Source organism: Mus pahari, chromosome 14, assembly GCF_900095145.1.
Source record: "Mus pahari chromosome 14, PAHARI_EIJ_v1.1, whole genome shotgun sequence".
Taxonomy (NCBI): Eukaryota; Metazoa; Chordata; class Mammalia; order Rodentia; family Muridae; genus Mus; species Mus pahari.
Window position 1 is genome coordinate 72,776,383 of NC_034603.1, and position 21,257 is coordinate 72,797,639.

At 45.3% G+C, this 21,257-nt stretch overlaps 1 protein-coding gene across 3 annotated transcripts in view; it reads right to left on the reverse strand.

The window, feature by feature from the left end:
• The window catches only part of March10 (membrane associated ring-CH-type finger 10), a 91,218-nt gene that overhangs the window by 66,061 nt on the left and 3,900 nt on the right, over positions 1-21,257 (reverse strand). For all 3 annotated transcript variants that reach the window (XM_021213702.1, XM_029546299.1, XM_021213703.1), the window contains 2 exons: positions 19,399-19,505; positions 6,934-7,050 (listed from right to left, as the gene is read on the reverse strand). In XM_021213702.1, coding sequence (XP_021069361.1) covers positions 6,934-7,050; positions 19,399-19,488 — 207 coding nt within the window. In that variant the 5' untranslated portion in view covers positions 19,489-19,505. The remainder of the gene's footprint in view (positions 1-6,933; positions 7,051-19,398; positions 19,506-21,257) is intronic.

Genomic DNA, 21,257 nt, shown 5'->3' on the forward strand with positions numbered 1-21,257 from the left:
TTTTATTTTAATTATGTGGTAATTTTTTAGTTAAAGCCTGAAGAGATGATCCACAACCATCTATAGCTCTAGTTCCAGGGTGTCTGATGCTGTCTTCTGGATCCCTTTGGCATCAGGTACACATGTAGTTTGCATACATGCATGGAGGTGCTCACACACTTAAAAATGAAAAGTAAAATTTGTATTATTGTGAGTGCAAGGGTGGTATCCCCAAGATGTGGAAGTCAGGTGACTCTGGAGTCTTTTCTCCTTTCACATTTCTGTGTGGAGGTGACAGGGCTAGAAATTCCAGCTGCCCAGCTTGCACAGGCAGTGCCTTTACCCACTGAACTATCTGTCTGACCCTACTTTTTATCTTGTTTATTTATTTATTTTTTGAGTCAGTGTTTCAGGTAGCCTAGGCAAGGCTTGAACTCACTATGGAAAGGATGTCCTCGAGCGAGAGGCTGCTCCTGATCCTCGCCCTTCCATCTCCTGAGTGCTGAGATTACAAGTTTGTATTACAACTACTGCTAGAATGTTCAACATAGTTTTAGATCTTTGCTATCCCTATTTAGAGATTGTGTGTGTGTGTGTGTGTGTGTGTGTGTGTGTGTGTAGACCAGAGGACCACATTAGGTATTATCTTCAATTGTTTTCCATCTTATTTATTTTAATATAGTGTCTCACTGTGGCCCTGGCTGTTCTGGAACTTGCTCTGTAGATTAGGATGGCCTTGAACTCACAGAGGTCATCACCCCCCCTCTCCCCCCTATCTCTCCTTCCTAAGTGCTGGGATTAAAGGCATGAACCTCCATGCCAAGGGCCTATCATATGGAGCCAGGGTCTCTCAGTCTGCAGGTCACCAGTTAGCTAGACTGGCTGGGTAGGGAGCGGAGGAGAGCCACCCTCCTTCGCAAACCTGTGCCATCATGCCCAGCTTTTACTTGGGTGCTTGGGGTCCCAGCTCTGATCTGAACGTTTGCCCAGTTGGCACTGAGCCAACCTCAACACAGGTTTTTTGTTTTTTTTTTGACACTGCAGGTTACTTGAAGAGGCTTTGTTTTCTAATCTCCTGAGTCTGCATGGATTCTCATGGACAAAACAATTACGGTGTTTATGTTGGGCTACAGCTTTTCTTTCTGAAGCTTATTTTGCTTGCTGGGAGGTTTGGTGACCTCACTGAAGTAAACATTACAGTAAGCAGGCCTGGGCCGTGACCAGCTGCTTCTCGGTATCAGGTAAACTGCCTACACCATTTTCCAGTATAATTCTGGGTCTTTGTGACCTGCAATCTAAATATTTACTTGTTCTGCTGCTGGGTGTTGAAGGATGATAACCCCATCCCTACCAGCAAAGTGAAGGATGCTCGTGGAAAAGCTGAGCTGAATCTCATCCTTTTTCTTTGTGTATGTGTTCACTTTGTGTATGTGTGTGTGCATATGTGCACATTCCTGTGCTCATGTGTGTGTGTTCGTGTGTGTGTATGTGTGTGTGCGCGCGTGTACCATGAATGTGCCTACAGATCCGGGAGTTGGAGATCAGTGGTTGTTATCTACCTGATGTGGGTACTAAGAAAAGAACCACGGTCCTCTGGCAGAGCACGTAACCACTGAGCCATCTCTCTAGCCGCTCCATCTTCCTTCTTAGTGAGGATAAATGGAGACAGCTTGTCTCTGGTCCTTGAGCAAGGATATGGGATCCAGAAGACAAGGAAGGCTCACATGGAGTCTCCTCATGCAGGCTTGCTGCCTACCCTCAGTATCCCCCTGCTCTGCCCCTCACCTCATATCAGATCATGGCTATTCTCCATTAAGGTTAGAGAGAACAATATATCTTGGTACCCCTATCAGTCAGAGCAGCTGTGATGGGCTAGTGGAGGTAAGGGCTACTTCTTCTATGGACACTGATTTATAATTACCCAACTTCTAGATGGATATGCAGAGCTACTGTCTATCTCCATTATAAATTCTAATTGCTTCAAGCAGTTCACAATGTTGTCCTCTAACCCTCTAGAAAAGTTTATGAGAAGTGACGTCACATTGGGGCATGAGGCAGAGGTGAAGGAAAATGTTCTAGAAGCCACAGAACCTGTTTCTTCACTGATGCCTGTTGGGGCATCATTTGTGGTAGAACTGGCTAACAAGGAAGTTTATGGACATGATTTAATGTAAGCTTATCTCTCAGAAAGTTCCTTCATTCTCACGATGATCCTGCCCCTTGGAAGCCTGAGGCTCTTTGCTTAAATGTACACAGTGACACGATGTCTTCTGCTGTGTTCTCTGCACTTGGAAGGCACCTCACTAAAGAGTGTCTCAGTAACAGGCTTGACAGGGACTGCTTCACTTTGAACTTAAAGCACAACCTTTGCACACCTAGAGAGCCTCAGGTTATGAAGAGGAAGTGTGTCCAGGAGCAGCCACTGAGGATGATTGGCCCACCTTGAGGCAGGAGTCTGGAAATGACAGCTTGACACAGAGCTCTTACTTGATGGTAAACGCCTCCTTTGTTCCAAGCTCATCAGAAATTCGACAGTTGGAGTCTGGATTAAGAAATGACCCAGTGATGACAACCACGATACAAGTGTCAAAATTTGGTTATGGAGAGCTTCAAAGAATGATAGAATGTCAGAAAATTTTCCATGAATTCAACAACCGACTTTCCCACTAGCCACTCAAATCAGGGGATATGCCTGCCTTCCCAAGTCAGATGCAAAATGTTACCCAGAGTTCGAGGCTCTGAAATCTCTGGAAGGAAATGACTGGGTGCATCTCCCCACCCGTTGGAAGGGGTTGTTTGGTTCGCAGGATCTCGCTTGTCTGTATCTTTTTCCAGCCCTTTTCTGATTGACCAATGATGTTTTGCCTGGTGTGACATTCAATATGCTGGGCTCTGGAAATTGGATCTGTCTGGCCTGGTTCTCCTTTGAGAGATGCCAGCTTTCTTCTTTCTTATCTTAGAGTCCCTGAGAGAGTTGGTCCAGCAGCCCCTGGCACTGTGCACCCTTCAAGAAGAGGCTTATTTAATAAGTTGTGCATTCCCTTGGGGGTTGTGTCCTGCAGGGCTGGCTGAGGCACTAACAAATGGACTGCTGCAGAAGCCTGAGGGCTCAAACGAGCCCTCGGTCCTCGGGTTAGAGGTTTTGGAGGGTTTTTTGTTTGTTTGTTTGTTTGGTTTGGGTTTTTTTTGCATGTGCTTTGAGTCTCTTAAGGGACCTTGCCCCCAGCCCCCCCCCCTTTTTTTTGTACCAGAGCAGAGCAGGATAGTCATGCAAGCACACATGTCATACATCAATAATACTGTCTCTACCATGTTGCTCTTTCTCTCTCTTGTGTCCAGAGTCGAATGTCGTAGTATCCCCGGTGTCTCAAATGATGAGAGTAAGCAGAAGTGTAAACCATCGTGGAAAGTTCAGATTCTATCTGTGTTCTCAGCGAGAAGGTGGGACCTTGAAGATACTATACAAGCAAGATCAAGCCGTTGGGAATATTATTTGAAGAATTAAAGTTGATTTGCAAGTATAGTTTCATAGGCGTGGTAGCACCTTGTCATCTTCCTCCTCCTCCTCTTCCCTTTTCCCTGACAGAGTCTGACCATGTAGCCTTGGTTGGCCTGGAGCTTGCTGTGTATACCAAGCAGGCCTCTAGCTCACACAGTCTTTTCTTTGCCTCCCGAGTGCTGGGATTAAAGGTGTGTAGCACCATGCCTGGCCTCCTGGCCTTGCCTTTTAATAGAAATGGTTAGTTTTATGTGATGTCTGCTGTTACTTCATGTTGGGTATAAGTAAACATAAAATTGAGTTAGAAAATCAGATCCAAGTAGTCTATGACAACAGAAGCCATTTTACATAGTTACTTTTAAAGGGACAGCCACACCCTTGTTTGGAAGTGGTCTGAGGGCTGGCTGGTGTGACCATGGTTGAAAGGGTGATTTTTTTATAGCGGGAAGAGAGAGCTACAGGCATCTGACAGCAGCTTATCCAATGGTGCTGGCAGAGAGGAACATCAGCTGATGAGTCTGGAGTGGTCCAGAGGAGTGTGCACTGTCTGTTGTGAATCATGGCTGTGACCTGGTATGTGACCCTCTATATGAAAAGGCAGGACCCAGGTGTTCATTTGTTTGGGAATCCCAATCTAGGAACTGCTAAGTGCTGTTGTCTGCCTTAAAATTACATCACGGGTTTTGTTTTTGTTTTGTTTTTGTTTTGTATCTGTTCTTGATTTTTTTTTTTTATTCTAAATGTAAAAGTGCCAGAATTTATCTTAGTGCTAAAAATATGTTTCTCTAACCAAACCAGCTTTAATTTTTGGATTAACCTCACGCCCTTGGTGTCAGCAGCAGGTTTTATATTTAGTCCTTGACCAGCAGGAAGAGACCCAGGAGAAGCATTCTGGCAGCTGCCAATGTGGTGAGATAGTCTCTTTCACCTTCAGACTCTAGGTGGGATAGTTTATCGTGTGCTTTTATACCCCTTAATAGGGAGTATATATCTCTCCCAGAGAAACAGCTACATCCATAAACATCAATCACTGATGTTTTTAAGGTGTCCTTTGAACATTAAATAACTACTGTGTGAACATCATAGATTAAAGAAGGAATCAAGAGCTTGATTGATATTGGGTATCCGAGATCTGTCTCAGAGATCCATGCCTCTGGTAGGAAAGAGACAATCCCTCCTCGGGAGTCTGTTTCAGGCATAAAATATTAAATAAGAATTCATAAAGGGTATTTTACTCACCTTAAATCAATTCGCCTTGCTAACAGCCAAGGTTGGAGGCAGTTTGTGGTCTTTTAGTTCTTACATGGGATAAGTAAAATACTTAGACACAGGAGACCTTAAGCAGGAGACACTCTGGGATGGAATGCCCTTGCCACTGCAATCGCCTATGAAATTGTAGTTAAGGCTCCTTAGGACCACTTGAAGCAAGTTGTCATCTGTAACATGGCCAAGGTGTGTGTGTGTATCCATGAGTTCATAAAAAGCCCTGGTTAGTGTTTTGTCAGCTTGATCCAAGCTAGTGTCATCTGGCAAGGGGAACCTCAATTGAGAAAATGCTTCCATTGATTGGTCGGCTGGGGACATATTCTTGATTAATGACTGATGTGAGAGGGTCAGACCATTGTGGGTGGTGCCACCCCTGAGTAGGTGGTCCTGGATGCTATAAAAAAGCTGGGTGAGCTCTAGAGAGACTAGGTCAGTAAGCAGCGCCCTTCCAGGGTCTGCTTTAGTTCCTTCCCTGCCTTCCCTTTATGATGAGCGGTAAGATGAAACAAACCCTTTCCTCTCAGAGTTGCTTCTGCTCATGGTGTTTATTATATCAATAGAAAGTAAACTAGGGTGGGGTAGGGGTGCTGTTAGCTTAGGCTAGCATCAAACTGCTGTTAGCTCAGACTAGCACCAAACTGCTGTTAGCTCAGGCTAGCACCAAACTGCTGTTAGCTCAGGCTAGCATCAAACTGCTGATTTTCCTGCCTCTTATGTGCTGTGATTATATGCACCACAATGCCATTTATATGTCTTTTTAAATTTTTTTAAAAAAAATTATTTATTTTATGTATTTGAGTACACTCTAGCTGTTTTCAAACATACCAGAAGACGGCATCAGATCTCATTATAGATGGTTGTGAGCCACCATGTGGTTGCTGGGAATTGAACTCAGGACCTCTGGAAGAGCAGTCAGTGCTCTTAACCACTGAGCCATCCCTCTACCACAATACAGAGGACTGTGAGCCACCGTGCAGTTGCCCAGAATTGAACTCAGGACCTTTGGGAGAGCAGTTGGTGCTCTTAACCACTGAGTCATCTCTCCAGGACTTATATGTCTTAATATTATATACTAAGCCAAATGTGGTGGCCTTTGCCTATAATTCTAGCATCTGTGAAGTAGAATCAGGATGATCAGGAGTTCAAGAACAGCCTTGGCTACATAACCTGTTTGAGGTTAGCCTGAGACACATAATACTCTGTCTCAAAAACAAAAGGAAACTATATGCTTATATCAGATAGGTAGGTAGATGGGCATATATGTATCTATGAAAATGAAATGAGGTCCTGCATGTGAAGTGCTGAGTACAGTTTACAAAGGTATTCACACTCACATTCTGTGAACACTGTAATATTGCTGTAATACTACATTGTTCTTAATTATTATCATATAACACAAAAATGTCTAAACAATTGCCAGTTACTATATATGTAGTTTTCATTGCCTTTTGCTCTCTGCGTGTAAATTAAAGCCAGAGTCAGTGAAGCAAAGGGTTAGATCAGAAGCCACAAACATGGTGCTGGATTTGAGGAGACCCAGCACCTTGGACTCTAAGATGAATGCATATCTTAGACCAGGAATGTCAGGTCCTTCACCACCAGGGGACAAGAGCAGGCCCAGCAAGGGATGCTTGGGTATGACAGGTGGCATCCAGGATGGGAGCATCTGGCACATGTCTTCCTTGCCCTTGCCTTTTGGATTCTACAGCTAGCTTCTATTTTATTAGTATTCATGTCCACGTGTGTTCACATGTGTATGAAATGATATTTACCTCCAGCTGTTTGAGCAATGGTAACCAGCTTTACAGACATCTTGGGTGTTGGACCTTGAGCATCACATACCTTGGTTTATTTTTTTTGGGGGGGGAGGTTGAGATGGTGGTGTTCTCTTACTGGCTCGGGGTTCTCCCAGTTCTGGCAGGCTATCTGGCCAGCAGGCTCCAGGAATCCTCCTGTGTCTATCTCCGCAGCTCTGGGACTCCAAGCACACACTACCACAATTGACTTTTTGTTTGCTTGTTTGTTTTAAAATGGGTTTTGGAAATTGAACTCAGATTCTCAGGTTTGTGAAGCAAGCTCTTTATCAATTGATAGCTCCAATAGGTTCCTTTTGGAGTTGGTTTTCACACACACACACACACACACACACACACACACACACACACACACAAGACTTAAATTCTCCGTACCTGTTTGCATGACGACCCGCTTGAGAACCGGGACCTGTCACTTGTATCTCTCACCCACAGCTGCTCCTGTTTCTTCTCATTTGGTTCTTTCTTGTTTTCCTGTCGTTTCAAACAAGCCTAGGGAACACATGCCACTGATGAGAAACAGTTTCTTTCCTCTGGGTCTGTGGTCTGTGAGTAGTTTGGGCAATTTCAGGCTTAAGACCAATTTGAGAGGCATGAGGAAAATGAAATTTATCTCCAGTTGTTCATGAAACATCTGTCACCAGATCCAAAGACCAGGTGTCATTCCCTGCCCCCCAAATACCCCAAATGCCAGATTCAAACCACCACTCACTGCTTTAAGAAATACAAACAATAAACATACCATGGGAGCATTTTATAAAGAATAGTTTTTTTTTTCTTTCTTTCAAAAAGGTTTCATGTATGTCTGTGTGTACTCATTCATGTGTGTATGCGCACAGCTAAGTGCAGGTGTCCGGGGAGGCCAGAGACACCATGAGTTTCTCTGGAGCTGGGTTCCAGGTATTTATGAACTCACCCTGCTGTTATAGGGAGCTGAATTCTGGGCCTCAGGGTGGAGCAGCAAGTGTTCTCGACTGCTGAGCCATCTCACTAGCCCCTAATACCTGTTTAAGGAAGGTTGTACCTCAGAAGTCATAACAACTTCTTCCAGTCCTACTCCCCTCTGTGGCACCCCGTCCTGCCATGTCTTGGGTTGATCTACTTCTAGGCTATTAGTTACAGGAGAAGACTTTTCTTGCATCTGCTAAATGTGACCCTCTCTTTGTAGAATGCGGTTCCCTTGGCTCAGCCTGCTGATCACTAAGATCTGACTGTGTGACATCATCTCTTTCTCTGGAACGAAGCAGTGGGCAGTAGCCTGCCTCTATCTGTAGTTTCAACAGTCACCTACAGTCATCTTTGGTCCACAAACATGAAATGGAAGAGTCCAAGAATAAATAATTCGTAAGTTTTCAATCTTGTACCATTCTGAATAACGTGATAAAAATCTTGCTTCATCCCACTCTTTCCTGCCCTGGACATGAATTGTCTCTTTGTCCAGCATATGCACACACTGCGTGCCACACTCCTGCACTTCATAGCTGCTGCATTTGTCAGCTCTGTTGTGGCGTATCAAAACACTGCTGCTGAGTAATCCTAGGGTTGTTTAATGATGGCCCCCAAAGGCAAGCACAGTGGCGCTGGCAACTATGTTACAGTGTATTGCTGGCAACTGTGTTACAGTGTATAGCTGTCAACTGTGTTACAATGTATCGTTATAATTGTTGTTTAAGAGGAGATAACACTGCTAATCTTCTGCTGTGCCTAACGGGACAGGACAAGGGTTTCTTCTGCTTACAATTCCAGGTTGCAGTCCATGAGGGAGGGAAGATCAAGGTAGGAACTCCAGCAGTTAGATTGTATCCAGCCAGGAGCAGAGAGAATAAACACATATATTCTAGCCTGCTTGCTGACGGCTTCCACTTGGGTAGCTTTCTTCACTATTACACAGGCCCACCCACTCATGAAAATGGGGCATCCAGACTCAGTGTGGGTCTTCCCACAACAATTAACCATCAAGACAACCCCCACAGACTGCCCCCCGCCCCCACATCTGATTTAGGTATTGCTCAATTGAGACTGTGACAAAGTGACATTTAAAACCCTTTATGGTTCAAGATTCTATTGAGGTGGGGAGGGGGATATGGTCTTGGAAGGTATCTCCCCACCCTGTGAATAAAGTGGGCATTGCTGTGTATTAACATAAAGCTAACACACGCAGTTTGAATTGGATAGTTTTCCTATTTCATTGTAATTGGCTTTGTTTTGCAGATCTTCCCTTGCTAGCCAGTAAGAATTTAGAGAGTAAGAATCTTTCACCTCTTGAATTTTCTATCATCTTAAATTGTATTTTTTTTCTTTTGCCAATTTTAAAGTTGGTATAGAAAATAATGGATTTCATCATGACATTTTCTGACATGTATGGCATTGCGTTTTGCTCATATTTACCTTACTTTTTGTCATCAAAATCTTAAGCAGTTTACTAAATTATGAAATATTTTAATAGTTTTTTGAGAATTTTATACTTAGTATACAGTCACATCATTTACACCTGATATCTCACTCCAATTCCTCCCAAGTCCCCCATCCCTTCTCAAATTAATGAATGACCTTTCTTTCTATGATATATATATTTCTATGATATACATGTATATATGCATACATATTACATTTAGTGCTGTTTGTGCTTCGCTTGGGATTGGATACCCTATTCCAGAGTTAGTTCATCAGTGGAGAAAATGGATTCTGCCTTCCTTGGTGGCCACTGACGCCTGTAGCTCTTCATGTAGGGATGGGGCCTTGTGATGCTCTCCACCATCCATGTTCCCATGACAACTGGTATGTTCACTGTACAGGTCTTGTATGCATGTATTTTTTTTATTTTTATTATTATTATTTTTGTTGTTGTTGTTTTTTTCGAGACAGGGTTTCTCCGAGTAGCCCTGGCCGTCCTGGAACTCACTCTGTAGACCAGGCTGGCCTCGAAGTCAGAAATCTGCCTGCCTCTGCTTCCCAAGTGCTGGGATTAAAGGTGTGTGCCACCACTGCCTGGCTGGAGCATTTCTATGTGCAGAGATCCTGTGACCCTCTCTCATTTGTGACCTACCAAGGGTCAAATTATTCACTAAAGAAGTCTTGCCATTTCCCCACTTCCTGACTTGGTAAGAAAGGAAATATTTCATTTGCATTTTCTCTCTGCTTCCATTATTATTATTATTTTTTTTAAAGCATTTCCTTTTGAATGCAGTAGGATTCAGAGTTTCCTGCCCAGGGAAAGCCTGGGAGGTTATGGAACAAGGTTAAGTAAGAATAGATATGAACTGACTGTAGTAAAACAGGTGCAGCCTGGAACCACCTGGAAAGAGTTAGTCACACTAACGAATCAATTGTAGGGGAACTCGATTCCCCCACCCCCCTGCCAGCTCACCAGCTGGTCACAGGTGAACTCCTGGACTCTAGAGAAAGGTGAGGTTTCACCCCACCAGGCTTGGACAGGGAGAACACCCCAAAGTGGTTGGTTTGGTTTTTACTGCTGTCCCTCAGTCCACATTTTATTTTGAGCAATCCTGTTACTAAGTCATTGAAAGGAGACTGGGAAGTACTGCTGGGACCTGTGAGTTGCATAATGTAAGTAAGGAAACCCAGAGACAGGGCTGGAGAGATGGCTCTGGGCTTATGTGCACTTGCTTCTTGCAGAGGATTGGAATTAATTAATTAATTACAAATACTGGGTGGTTCAGAACTGCCAAGAAGCTCTGCTCTGGGGGAATCTGATGACCTTTTCTGGCCTCTGAAGCATACCACATGTACATGCACACACATGCATGAGAGAAAGAGAGAGAGAGAGAGAGAGAGAGAGAGAGAGAGAGAGAGAGAGAGAGAGAGAGAGAGAGAAAGAGTTACCCAAGTAATACTAGACAGAAAGTACCTGTCAGAAAGTAAGTTCAACAACAAAAAAATAAGCCAGGTACTATGGAGCACTCACAAAAAGGATCTAGCATGACCTCACTCTGGAAGACCCAACAAGCAGCTGAAAGAGTCAGATACAGATATTTGCACCCAACCAGTGGACAGAATCAGCTGACCCCTGTTGTTTAATTAAGAGAGGCTGAAAGAAGCTGAGGGGAAGGGTGACCCTGTAGGAGGAACAGCAGTCTCAATTAATCTTGACCCCTGAATTCTCTCAAACACTGGACCACCAAACAGGCAGCATATACCTGCTGATATGAGACCCCAACACACATACAGAAGAGGACTGCCAGGTCTATGTTCATTTAGAGATGATGCACCTAATCCTCAAGAGACTGGAGACCCCAGGGAATTTAGAGGTCAGGTGGGGTGGGGGCTGAGGACATTCATGTGGAGACAGGGGCTTGGGAGGAGGTGTGGGATATGGATGGGGGAATAAAATATCTTGTGTAAATAATAAATAAATAAACTGAAAAAAAATAAGCCAGGTAAACTTGAAGGAAGTTGGCTGAAGAGACTTATGAAATGCAAGTAGAAAAGCTTTCAAAAAACATTAAAATAGTATTTACTTATTATTTATTTATAGGGGTGCAAGCTTGACATGCACATGGAGATCACAGGACAGCTCAGACAAGCCAGCTCTCTCCTTCCACTGTGTGAGGTGGGGGTGGGGGTGGGGGCTCAAACCCAGATTGCCACAGTTGACAGCAGGAGATTTTCCAGCTAAGCTGTCCTGTCCTGGGCAGTTTGTTTGTTTGGGTGTGGCTCTTCTCACAGTGGCTTCTAATCAGAGCACCTGCTGTGTAGGGGCCATTTACATCGAAGTCTGTTTCTCACAGCTGCAGGTCAGGTGTAAGTGGCGACCTCACCTGTGGGTATTTAGGTCGTTGCTGCTGATCAGAAAGTGGAGCGCCCAGTGTGAGCCAACACAGGCAGGACCAAGGAAGGTTTTGAACCCGAGTCTTGTAGGCGGGTGGTTTTACTTATTTAAAATCCTCCTCATGAATGCATATGACTTAAATATTTCTCTATCAGAAGGAGAGCATGAATAGTTTTGTTTTGTTTTTCAATGTTGAGAAAAATTCTCTCTGGTTCCCTGCCTCTCGTGGACTCGTGGGAGGCAAGCTAAGCCTTGGCAGGGCAGGTGATGACTTTCAGCCTGAGATGGCCGAGCAACCTTTCTGTTTGAACCAAACACCGATCCTGTCAAAGTTACAGCTCTGCTGTGAAGGAATGCAGAAATGGAACTGCCAGAAGTCCAGTCCTAAGAGTCAAAACCCAGGCATTCCCTGCCCCGGGATGTGTTGTCTTTCTGTTTGTGCATGTGAATGGTTGGTTCATTTGTTTGGTCACTGGTGTTGGTTCTGTGGTTGGGATCCCCAAGCGACCAGGTGGCTGTAGAAGGTGGAATCTCTGGGTGGGGAGGGAAGAAAAATCTATTGATAATTTACTGTACTCCTCCTGGACCTTTGGATTAGTCTCCTTGTGTGAAATGTCTGTGAGTCTTGAACATGTGGTCAGACCATCAGAAACCAGGCTTGAAGTTAAAGGGCTTCAGGTGACTTCTGTGTCTTTTCTCTTCCCCTTTGATGGTGTCTCCCCCCCCCCCCACTCATCCCTTCACCCCTCCACCCTCCCACACCTTGTCCCTCTAACAACAGCTTCCACTGTGGGAGCAAATCACAGAGTCTGCCTGTGGGGGATGGCGTGGGTTTTGTGACTCACGGTAACTCAATCCTGGTAAACACACTCAACCCCAGCTCTGCCACTTCCTGGCGGAGACCTTGGGCCTGCAGGCTCTATGGTGGATTGCCACTTCCCTCAGAGAATTGTCCCTATGCTGGGAGGTGGTTAGGAGAACAAGAGAATCTCTCAGGACCTTAGCTGTGACTGGCCTGTGGGGAGGGTTCAGTGTCACCCCCTCCATCATCAGCAGGCTTTTTAATTGTTGTTCCCCCACTTCCTGTTTTACTTATTTCTATACTCAGCCTTTGCCATAGCATGTGACTGTATCTTGGTCCTGTCTGGGCCTGAGCACACTCTTGCCCTGAAGCTCTCTGGACCTAGGGTACTCAGCCAGCCAGCTGAGGGCCTTCTGTGCATGGTCCTTTCTGGAGCGCACGGTAAATCAGTTTATCTTTAACATCACAGCTTTTGAAGTTTTTTAAGTTAGGATCAGATTCTTTATGACCCGTGGTCATCGGGGCTCCTGATGACCCATGAAGTCATGTATCATAGGAGAAATTTCTAGTTCTTGTATGAAAACAGCTACCAGAAAAATAGCCTAATTTTTTTTTCAAAAAAAAGAATATGGCCATTACTATTTTATTCACTTATTTTTTTTTTTTTTTAGAGATAAGGTGTCATGTAGTCCACATGTAGCTACATATTTGCTATGTAGCCCATAATGATCTTGACTAAACTTAGCTAACCCTCTGCCTCTATTGCCCGAGAGCTGAGAGTTTAGAGGGGTTTACCTGTAATCTCGAATATAGTTTTATGTAGTGATGGGGGACTGAACCCGGGGCTTTAGGCATCCTAGGTGTGCTGGTGGACTTTTCTTTTTCTTTCAACTTGACACAAGCGAGAGTCAGTCATGTGTTAGGAGAGAACCTCAAGCAAGGAACTGCTTTCACCACACCGGCTTGGGGCAGGTCTATGAGCCATTTTCCTGACTAATAGTTGCTGGGGGGGGGGGGCAGCTCACTATTGGTGGTGCCTTGTGAGGAGAGTGTGCAGGCACTGCCCTCAGCTTGTGCGTGTTGCTCTTATTAAGGTCTAACTCAGAGTTGGGGGCTTTAATAATTATCGGTGACATTACTAAAGTTCACTTAAAAACAAAAGTTTGATTTTTTTTTTCAGATATTAGGATATTTGCATATATCACAGGACAAGATCTCTGGCAGAGGAGTCCTGGCTCTAACCACAAAAATCCAAGTACCTTAAGCCCATAGTTTGAGGGTATTTTATATAATGTTTTAAATAATTTTGTGCAGGGAAACAAACTTTCCTAGTGTGGCAGCATTATCGGGTGCTCAGCTAGTTTCACAGTCTAGAGAAGTTGAGATTTGGGATTTTTGGATCAGAGCTTCTCAACCTGTCCCTCTCCCCTGCCACCCGTATGAAAGCCACCGCATGTCCTCCAACACGTTTCTATCTCGTGTTTCCTTGTTTTTGATCTGCACTTGAAAGAGTTGAGGTGGGTAAGTGACATGAAATGAAACCCAATTTGAGCACATTTGAGAGATTGTAGAAAATTGTGCAGAAATGCCAAGTGTAATCTTTCTGTCTTGCTTTTCAGTGGGCATTAATGGCTAAGGCTAAATTCTGCCTCCCGTTACATAAATACATTTGAGGAGGAGGGAGGGGGAGAGGGGGGAGAGGGACACACACACACACACACAGAGAGAGAGAGAGAGAGAGAGAGAGAGAGGAAACGTGAACACCCTTGGAAGAGCAGAGCCAAATTCTAAGATAGAATATAATTACAGACGGGTTACCAGATTCTGAAATAGCTTGTAATATAACAGATAGATGTTTGTCTCCTTTTTTTTTTTTCTTAAAAGAGCCCCACCCAGCCACTGAAAGGAGTAGAAGCAAAACAATTGTGGGTGGGTTTACCCTTTTCTTGTAGCTAGCCCACAGACCTGTAAAGACCCTGTTAATTTAATGCATACCACCCTTCGGTGTATTTTAGGACGGAGCAGAAATAACCCAACCTTAGAGAGAATGAGGAGGTTCCTAAGGACTTCAATTTGAGCCAGTTCATTAAAGACAAGTCAAGCATGGGGTGTGGAATGTGTGGCGTGGCAAGTGTGTATGGTTTGGGAGGCGTGCTCAGTGATTAGGTCTTCCCCTATTTGTATAACCATTCTGCAGCAGGAAATCCCAGGTGTCCTGAGCAGATGGCTGCACTGAGAGAGAACGCTCGGATTCCCACAGGGTGTAATGGGCCAAACCCGCAGCAGGCACATGCAACCTTCTGACAATTTGACATGATGTCCCTGCAAAGTCCACACTCAAGAACAGAGCAGTCAAGTTTTATATATATAACCTCCTAATGATTAAGTAAGTTTATGGTTTTGTGTTGGCCTGCACATGGCCACATGGGCATGTCAGACGTACCCTACTGGGATATGATTCTAACACCACAGCTCTCCTTGTAAATGATCTAAATACACTTTGGCTGGATGATTAAGTTAGTGAACAGTTACTCAAGTCATAATGTTAGTCCTTTTCTTTTTTAAGACAGAGTCTCTTAACCAGCCTAGGGAAACTTTGAACTCACAGTCCCCCTTTTTCTGGTTCTCAAATGCTGGAAGTTTAAAAGTACACCTTCATGCCTAGCTGCAAGTGATTTTTGAAGTCATAGCTTTAAAGCCTTTCTGGGAAAAAGGCAAGGGGCAGATTAAATATTATTTAAAAATCGCTGTGGGGCCAAGCATGGCGGTGTACACAGTAAGCCCTAGCACTCAGTGGGCAGAGGTAGGTGGAGCTCTGGGTTCAAGGCCAGCCTGGTCTATAAAGTGAGTTCCAGCCAGCCATGGCTACACAGAGAAACCCTGTCTAAAAGAAAAGAAAATGACATAAGTGACAAGTTCAGTCCTGTCTCCAGCTGGAGGTGTTGAATGGTACTGAGGAGCTGGGGTAAAGGAAGGGTCCCAAAACTGGGTGATGGTTACAGTTGCAAATCTACCATAAATCATTAGCACACGAAAAACAGACTGGATTTTATGCTGTGTAAATTGCCACTCTGTGTCTTCTTAAAAACAAACAAAATGAATCCCAATACTAAGTGAGTCCAGAGATTCTAAGTTCTAAATTAGAATCTAATTAAAACTATGATCTTAACTGTACTTGTAGAGAACACAATGAAAGCGGGGGACGGGGTGGTCAGGGAGGTAGGGTCAGAAATGTGAGTGGGGGTGAGGGTAGGGACCAGGGTGGGGTGAAGAAGTTGTTCTTGCTAAGGTTAGTCTTTCTTAGGTCTTTGGGTCTGGAGCCTGGCTTTGTGGGGAGCTTCTAAAGGTCTTGAAGTATTCCAGTAGCACGGGCTGATGCGCAGCTTAGATTAAGACACAAGTCAGGTAGATGACAAACAGTTATGACAAGAGGAGACCAGCTAATACTAAAGGATAATTTGATAGTCCTGCTCAGAAATTATGGCATTTGGGGCAATGGTGGTGGCCACACAATAAAGGGCGACACAAGGTCATGTGCTCTAGGGTGAGCTTGGTAGAGTTTGGTAGCCAAAGCTTTGTGGGTGGGAGAGAGGAAGGAGTCAGTGAAGAGGGTTAGGAGGGGGATGGACATTTGATAGCCTGTGGACATGCTGGCTTAGCGATGCCCATGTGACACCCAGATGAAAATAACCAATAGGCAGGTGTGCCCATGATCTGGGCACTCCGAGGTGACTCCTGGGTACAAGACATTTGTATAAAATCATAGTTAAAACCAGGAAGATCCAACAGGCAATGAGGACTTTGTATGTCAGAAAAGGTGGGGGTGGGGAACTAAGGATGGGACCCTGTGCATCAGCAATTAAGGGCAGGAAGAAGAGGAGAAAATACAAAGGGAAAACATGAGGGAGACAGTGGGTCAGAAGACCATGACACCAGAGAGGAGGACAGGAGAAGTCACCTTCAGGAAACTAGACTGCAAAGGTGTCACTGAATCTGGCTCCTGACCTCAGCAGTGGTTAGGGAGAAGGAAGAGGAGACTTAAAAACAGACACACAAACCAAGGAGGAAGTAGAGACAGAAATGAGGCTGGCTAGCTGCAGGAGTCTGAGACAGGCAGGAAGCAGCCAGAGATGCTGTTAGGGGGAGGGAAAGGCTTTTGTTCTTAAGGTCAGCATATTTAGACTGAGCCACTAGGAGAAGGCTGGGCTGAGGGTACTCAGTCATTAGGGGGCTTGCTTTGTATGTAGGCAACCTTGGATCCTGTCTCCAGCAAGATGACGGGTAGGTAGTCCATATGTAGAATATGGATAAATACACACACAAATAAACAAAACACAGACAGCAGAGTCCCTTGGACCGCAGAGGCTGGACAACCGAGGGACTGGGCCATGGTCTAGCAGGACAAGGATCACTCTAGCCTCTGAGGTTGGAGGTCTGGAAGGTTGTGAAGCAAGCGTCAAAGGGCAGGAGGCTGAAAGGGCTCCCCGACTGCTGGCTCAAGATTTTGGAAGTGTGGAGTCAAGAGAGGGAAAGACTAGGCAGCTTTAAGTCAAGAGGATAGCCACAAGAGCTGATGGACGGTAAACGTGTTGTCAGGAGTCACCGCTCCCTGTGCGCTGATGCTCCTCTCCATCCAGCTTCTGGGCTGGACCACTTTTTGCCACCCAACTTGGGCCAATTCACCATAAACTCTTCCTTAAATGCCAGCCACACTTTTCCTTTCACACTCTTTTGCTTTTTCTCTTGCCCCTTTCAGCCCTTTCCCTCACAGAAGCCAAAGTGATTTTAGAGAAAGAATCCAAACCAGATCATGTCTCTTCTCTCAAACACAGTGCTCGCTCTCGCTGTGACGAGAGTCACACTGGTGGCCTGTCCTGCTTCTCCCTGTGAGAGCCAGCCTGATCTGCTCTACAGAGCTCTTCCCCTCCCCCATCAGACACTTTCTGGTGACTCTAAGCAGATCCTGCCTGGGGGCCCTTGCATTTGGCTGATGATGGCTTGGTTAGCTCTTTCCCATCACTTAAACCCACAGACGAAGCTCTTCCTCAATGCCTGTCTCTAGGAGCATGGCCCCTTCCCTTATTATGCTGTAGCTGTTGTTTTTCATATATTTTTATCAGCAACTGACTTAGGTTGTTTTGTGTGTGTGTGTGTGTGTGTGTGTGTGTGTGACTAACAAACTTTTGAGGTAAGTCAGCTTAAAGACAGCTGTTTTGGTTCACAGCCTTGAATCTTTGATGATAACAGATGGATGCTATGATGACATGTCCTGTCACTTTGAGCCTGAGGTGCCATGGGACATCATGGCAACAGCATCCATTCGCCTCGTAGAGACCAATAAGTTAAAGGGAGGAAGGGGCTGGATTCCCATAGTCCCCTTTCACAGCTGCAGGCCTCCAAAGACCTAAGACTTTCATTAGTTTCCACACCTTAAAGGTTCCCCAGTCTCCCCACAGTGGCAAGCAGGGAACCAAGCCTCTACTACATGGGCTCATGAGCGAACATTCTAGTGCCACCTTAGAGCACTATCTAAAATAACTCCACACTGTGCACGTTTTCTACCTCCCAAACTTAGAACAACAACTCAGGAGATCAGAGACCTTATTCAGCACACAGTAGGCACTTAACGGATTAAATATTGGTTGAATGAGCACACAAAACAAACCAAAGCACAGCTGGCAATGCTGACAGCCTAAGTGAGCCTGGAAAGTCAAACCTCGGCGGACCCAGGACACACGGTTGTGTGATTTTCTTCCCTGGGGACCACTGACAACAAGTCGATTCCCTTATGCACTCAATGTAGAAACAGTATTAACCAAGTGCTTCTACCCACCAGCCAGGGGGCAGAGGCATCTTTGTGAAAATCGGATGACTCCATGAGTAACTTGTCCTTGTGTTGACATTCTTATTCTATTTGTGGAATTTTCCTCTCCTTTGTAGTCCTCCTGGGTGTGGGTTGGCAACTGGGGGAATAAACTGCTGGCCCTTTCCAGACCCGGGGCAGAGTAGCGCTGTTCAGGTGAAGTCAGGCTACTGAGCCGGGTCTGGTTTCCTTGGTGACCCACAAGGCTCAGTTCTATCTGAAATTACTAAGGAGGAGAAAAACCTGATAGTTGAGCCTTGTTTTCCTTGGGGAGGAACAGCTTTCTGAGCTCCATGGAGGCTGAGGCGATGTCTCCCTGATTGGCCGCGGCTGCTTCTCTCAGAGGGGGTTGGGGAAGAGTTGAGTGACATCTCCTGAATGCTCCAAGAGTCCCACAACCCAGCTGAGCAAGTCTGTCCTATGCCAGCCTCAGGTAATGACATCATGACCCCTTGGGCTCCCATAAGTTTTGTTTTTGCATGCAAACACTGTAGCCACAGAGACCAGAGGTTTGCTCGGTGGTGTGTGCTAGCCGCCTTTCTTCTGGCACCCATGACAACAGAAAGGGCACGCTATTTTGTAAATGGTAGGGCAACTCAGTTAACCCTTTGAGGTCTCTGTTTCTCAGTCACACATGAACACTACTATCACTTATTGTCAAGGGTAGTGGGTCAAACACTGCAATAAATATTTGCGTGGATGCATGAACATGTGTATGGTATGTGTATGTGTGTGCATAAGTGCACACATCTGGGCACACATGTGTGGGACAGTGGAAGATACTGGATGTGTTGTTATCTTCACCTTACTTCCATGACACAGGGCCTTTCATCCACTTAATCTGAGGAAGGCTGGTGGCCAGCAGACGTTGGTAACCCTCTCTCTATCCCTGGCCTGCAGAGCTCTGGGGTAACCTGGGGTAACATGCACATGGCCCTGCTTAGCTTTTCATGTGGTTGTAAGAGCTATGTTTACGTAACCAATGCTCTTATCCACAGAGCCTCAGCCTCAGCTCCTGCATGAAATATTTTCTCACGTTCTCATGTTTGTTCTGCAGTACTTCACTGATTGAGCCATCTCCTAGCCCCTACATTTGGGTTGTTTTTTCAATGGCCCCTAACATCATAGCAAGGAGGATGGGGTGGGGTAACACAGGAAATTGGGACCACCCCTGGGATAAGACAGTTGCTTCACTTTTTGGCAGTATTATGAAGTTGGTACTGTCGTTGGAACCATTTTAGTGGTAAGGAGGACGAATGACTTCCTGTCGTCAATCAGTGAGTGGTGGCTTGGGGGTGGTGGCGGTAGTGTTTATACCCAAGCTGTCTTCCAAATTCTATTACTTCAATACATGGGGGGAAAGCAGTCCTTGCTTTCCGCAGTTACCTGATATTCTGAGTCCACCTTATGCTGCATATCCCGTAGATACTGAACATCGCTGACGAACTTCTGCCTGTCCCTTGTTTCATGCAACATGGTTCTTAGTTCCTGATCTATGTTCAAGAGAGAGAGAAATAAGCATACTGTGACAGATGCTTTTGTGAGTCACCATATTTGGATTTATTTGGGCATAATTGCATGTGTTCTTTTATTAATCTATTCCTCCATTGTTTGAAAGGTACAGACATCCCCCCCCTTTTAAAATTAGTGTCAAAGTCCTTATATCCTTTCTGTTCCAGGCATAAATAATGCAGTGGCATCCATCAGCTGGCTTCCATGTTCCTATTCTGGTGATTCAGAGGGGGTTAGGTTGACAGACACCTGATTGAGAAGCAGTTCTATCACATGGCAGAGTGGAAAACAAAGAGCCTAGACAGATCTGCAGTGACCAAACTTAGAAGCCCTGTGTTGCTTAAATTCATGTATACGACTATTGTGCTCAATCCAACCCAGACACTGGCAGCTGTTGGGCACAGCAGCCAGTCAGGCAAACACGGCCCCACCTTTGTGTTGCCTACAGTCTAGGATGGAAAGCCAATGCTAGACAATTCAACCCTAACTGCCAGTACAGAGCTGGGTGTGGGTTCTTTGAAAGAACGGTATTGTAGGGGAGCAGAGTCTGTCTGGAGGGGTCAAGCCGGGACACCGGGTTTAATAACCACGAGTCAGGCAAGGGGTCAACACTGTCACTGGGTTTGATAAATTGTGAGTCAGGCAAGAGTTGGGAGAAGACAGCAGGTGGTTTAGGGCATGAAGGAGCAAGTGAGAAATGGAGAGGGCAGAGTGACTGGGCAGATGGTGGGGAGAGCTGCAGAATGATGGGGGCTGGCAGAAATCAGCTCATATGGAGCCTTATAGGTCACAGTGAGAAGACATGTAGAGCTACTGATAGGTTCTAATCTGGGGGATAAATGTTTGCATGCTGTATGTATGCATGCATATATGTGTGCATTCAATGTGCATGTATGCATATGTATAGACCAGTGTTTGTATATGTGTGTGCATGTGTGTATAGGCCAGTGTTTGACATCAGGCATTTTTCTCCTCAGTCACTCTCCTTTTATTTATTTATTTTTTAATAGATGGTATCTTCCTGAGCATAGATATTACTGGGTTTGCAAGAATAGCTGACCAGAAAGTCTCAGGGATCCTTCTATTTCTTCTCGCTCAGCTTTTTAAATGGGTCGCAAGGGAGGATCGTGAACTCAAGTCCTAAGGTTTACTGACTGAGCCATCTCCCAACCATTTACACATGTGTAAAAGGCTCCTAAAGTTGTAGACTGGAGGATAAGGTAAGGATGAAACATGGAGCTGTGGCCACCACTGGGACAGGAGATGAGATAGTAACAAGGCTTGGGCAGCAAATGTGTGAGGAGGAGAAAAAAAAGGACATAGGGAGCAGGGGGTAGGGGAAGGGAGGCTGGGGGAACAGGGGCGTAGGGGGCTGAGCTTCACAGACCAGCCTGCGGGAGTGGCAGGTGCTGCTCTGAGCAGGCACATATTTCACCTTCATAAAAACATGTTGTAAGGCAGACACTGTAGTTTCTGATACAGAATAACTTAACCACACCTTCAAGAATGTTTAACTAAGAAGGGGGCATCCTGACCATCAGGAGACACAGCTAAGATAAGACGGAGCTTTTCATCAGTTCCCTCCGAGGTAATGCTTTGTCTACCTGGGATCAGGAAGGACAGCTTTGTGAGAAAACAATATGGAGTTTGAAGGGTCTACTGCACTGCGAATAAAGGTGTGAGGCCGACAGTTGGATGCTGGCTCTGAGCTGGACCGGCCAGGTAAAGATCTG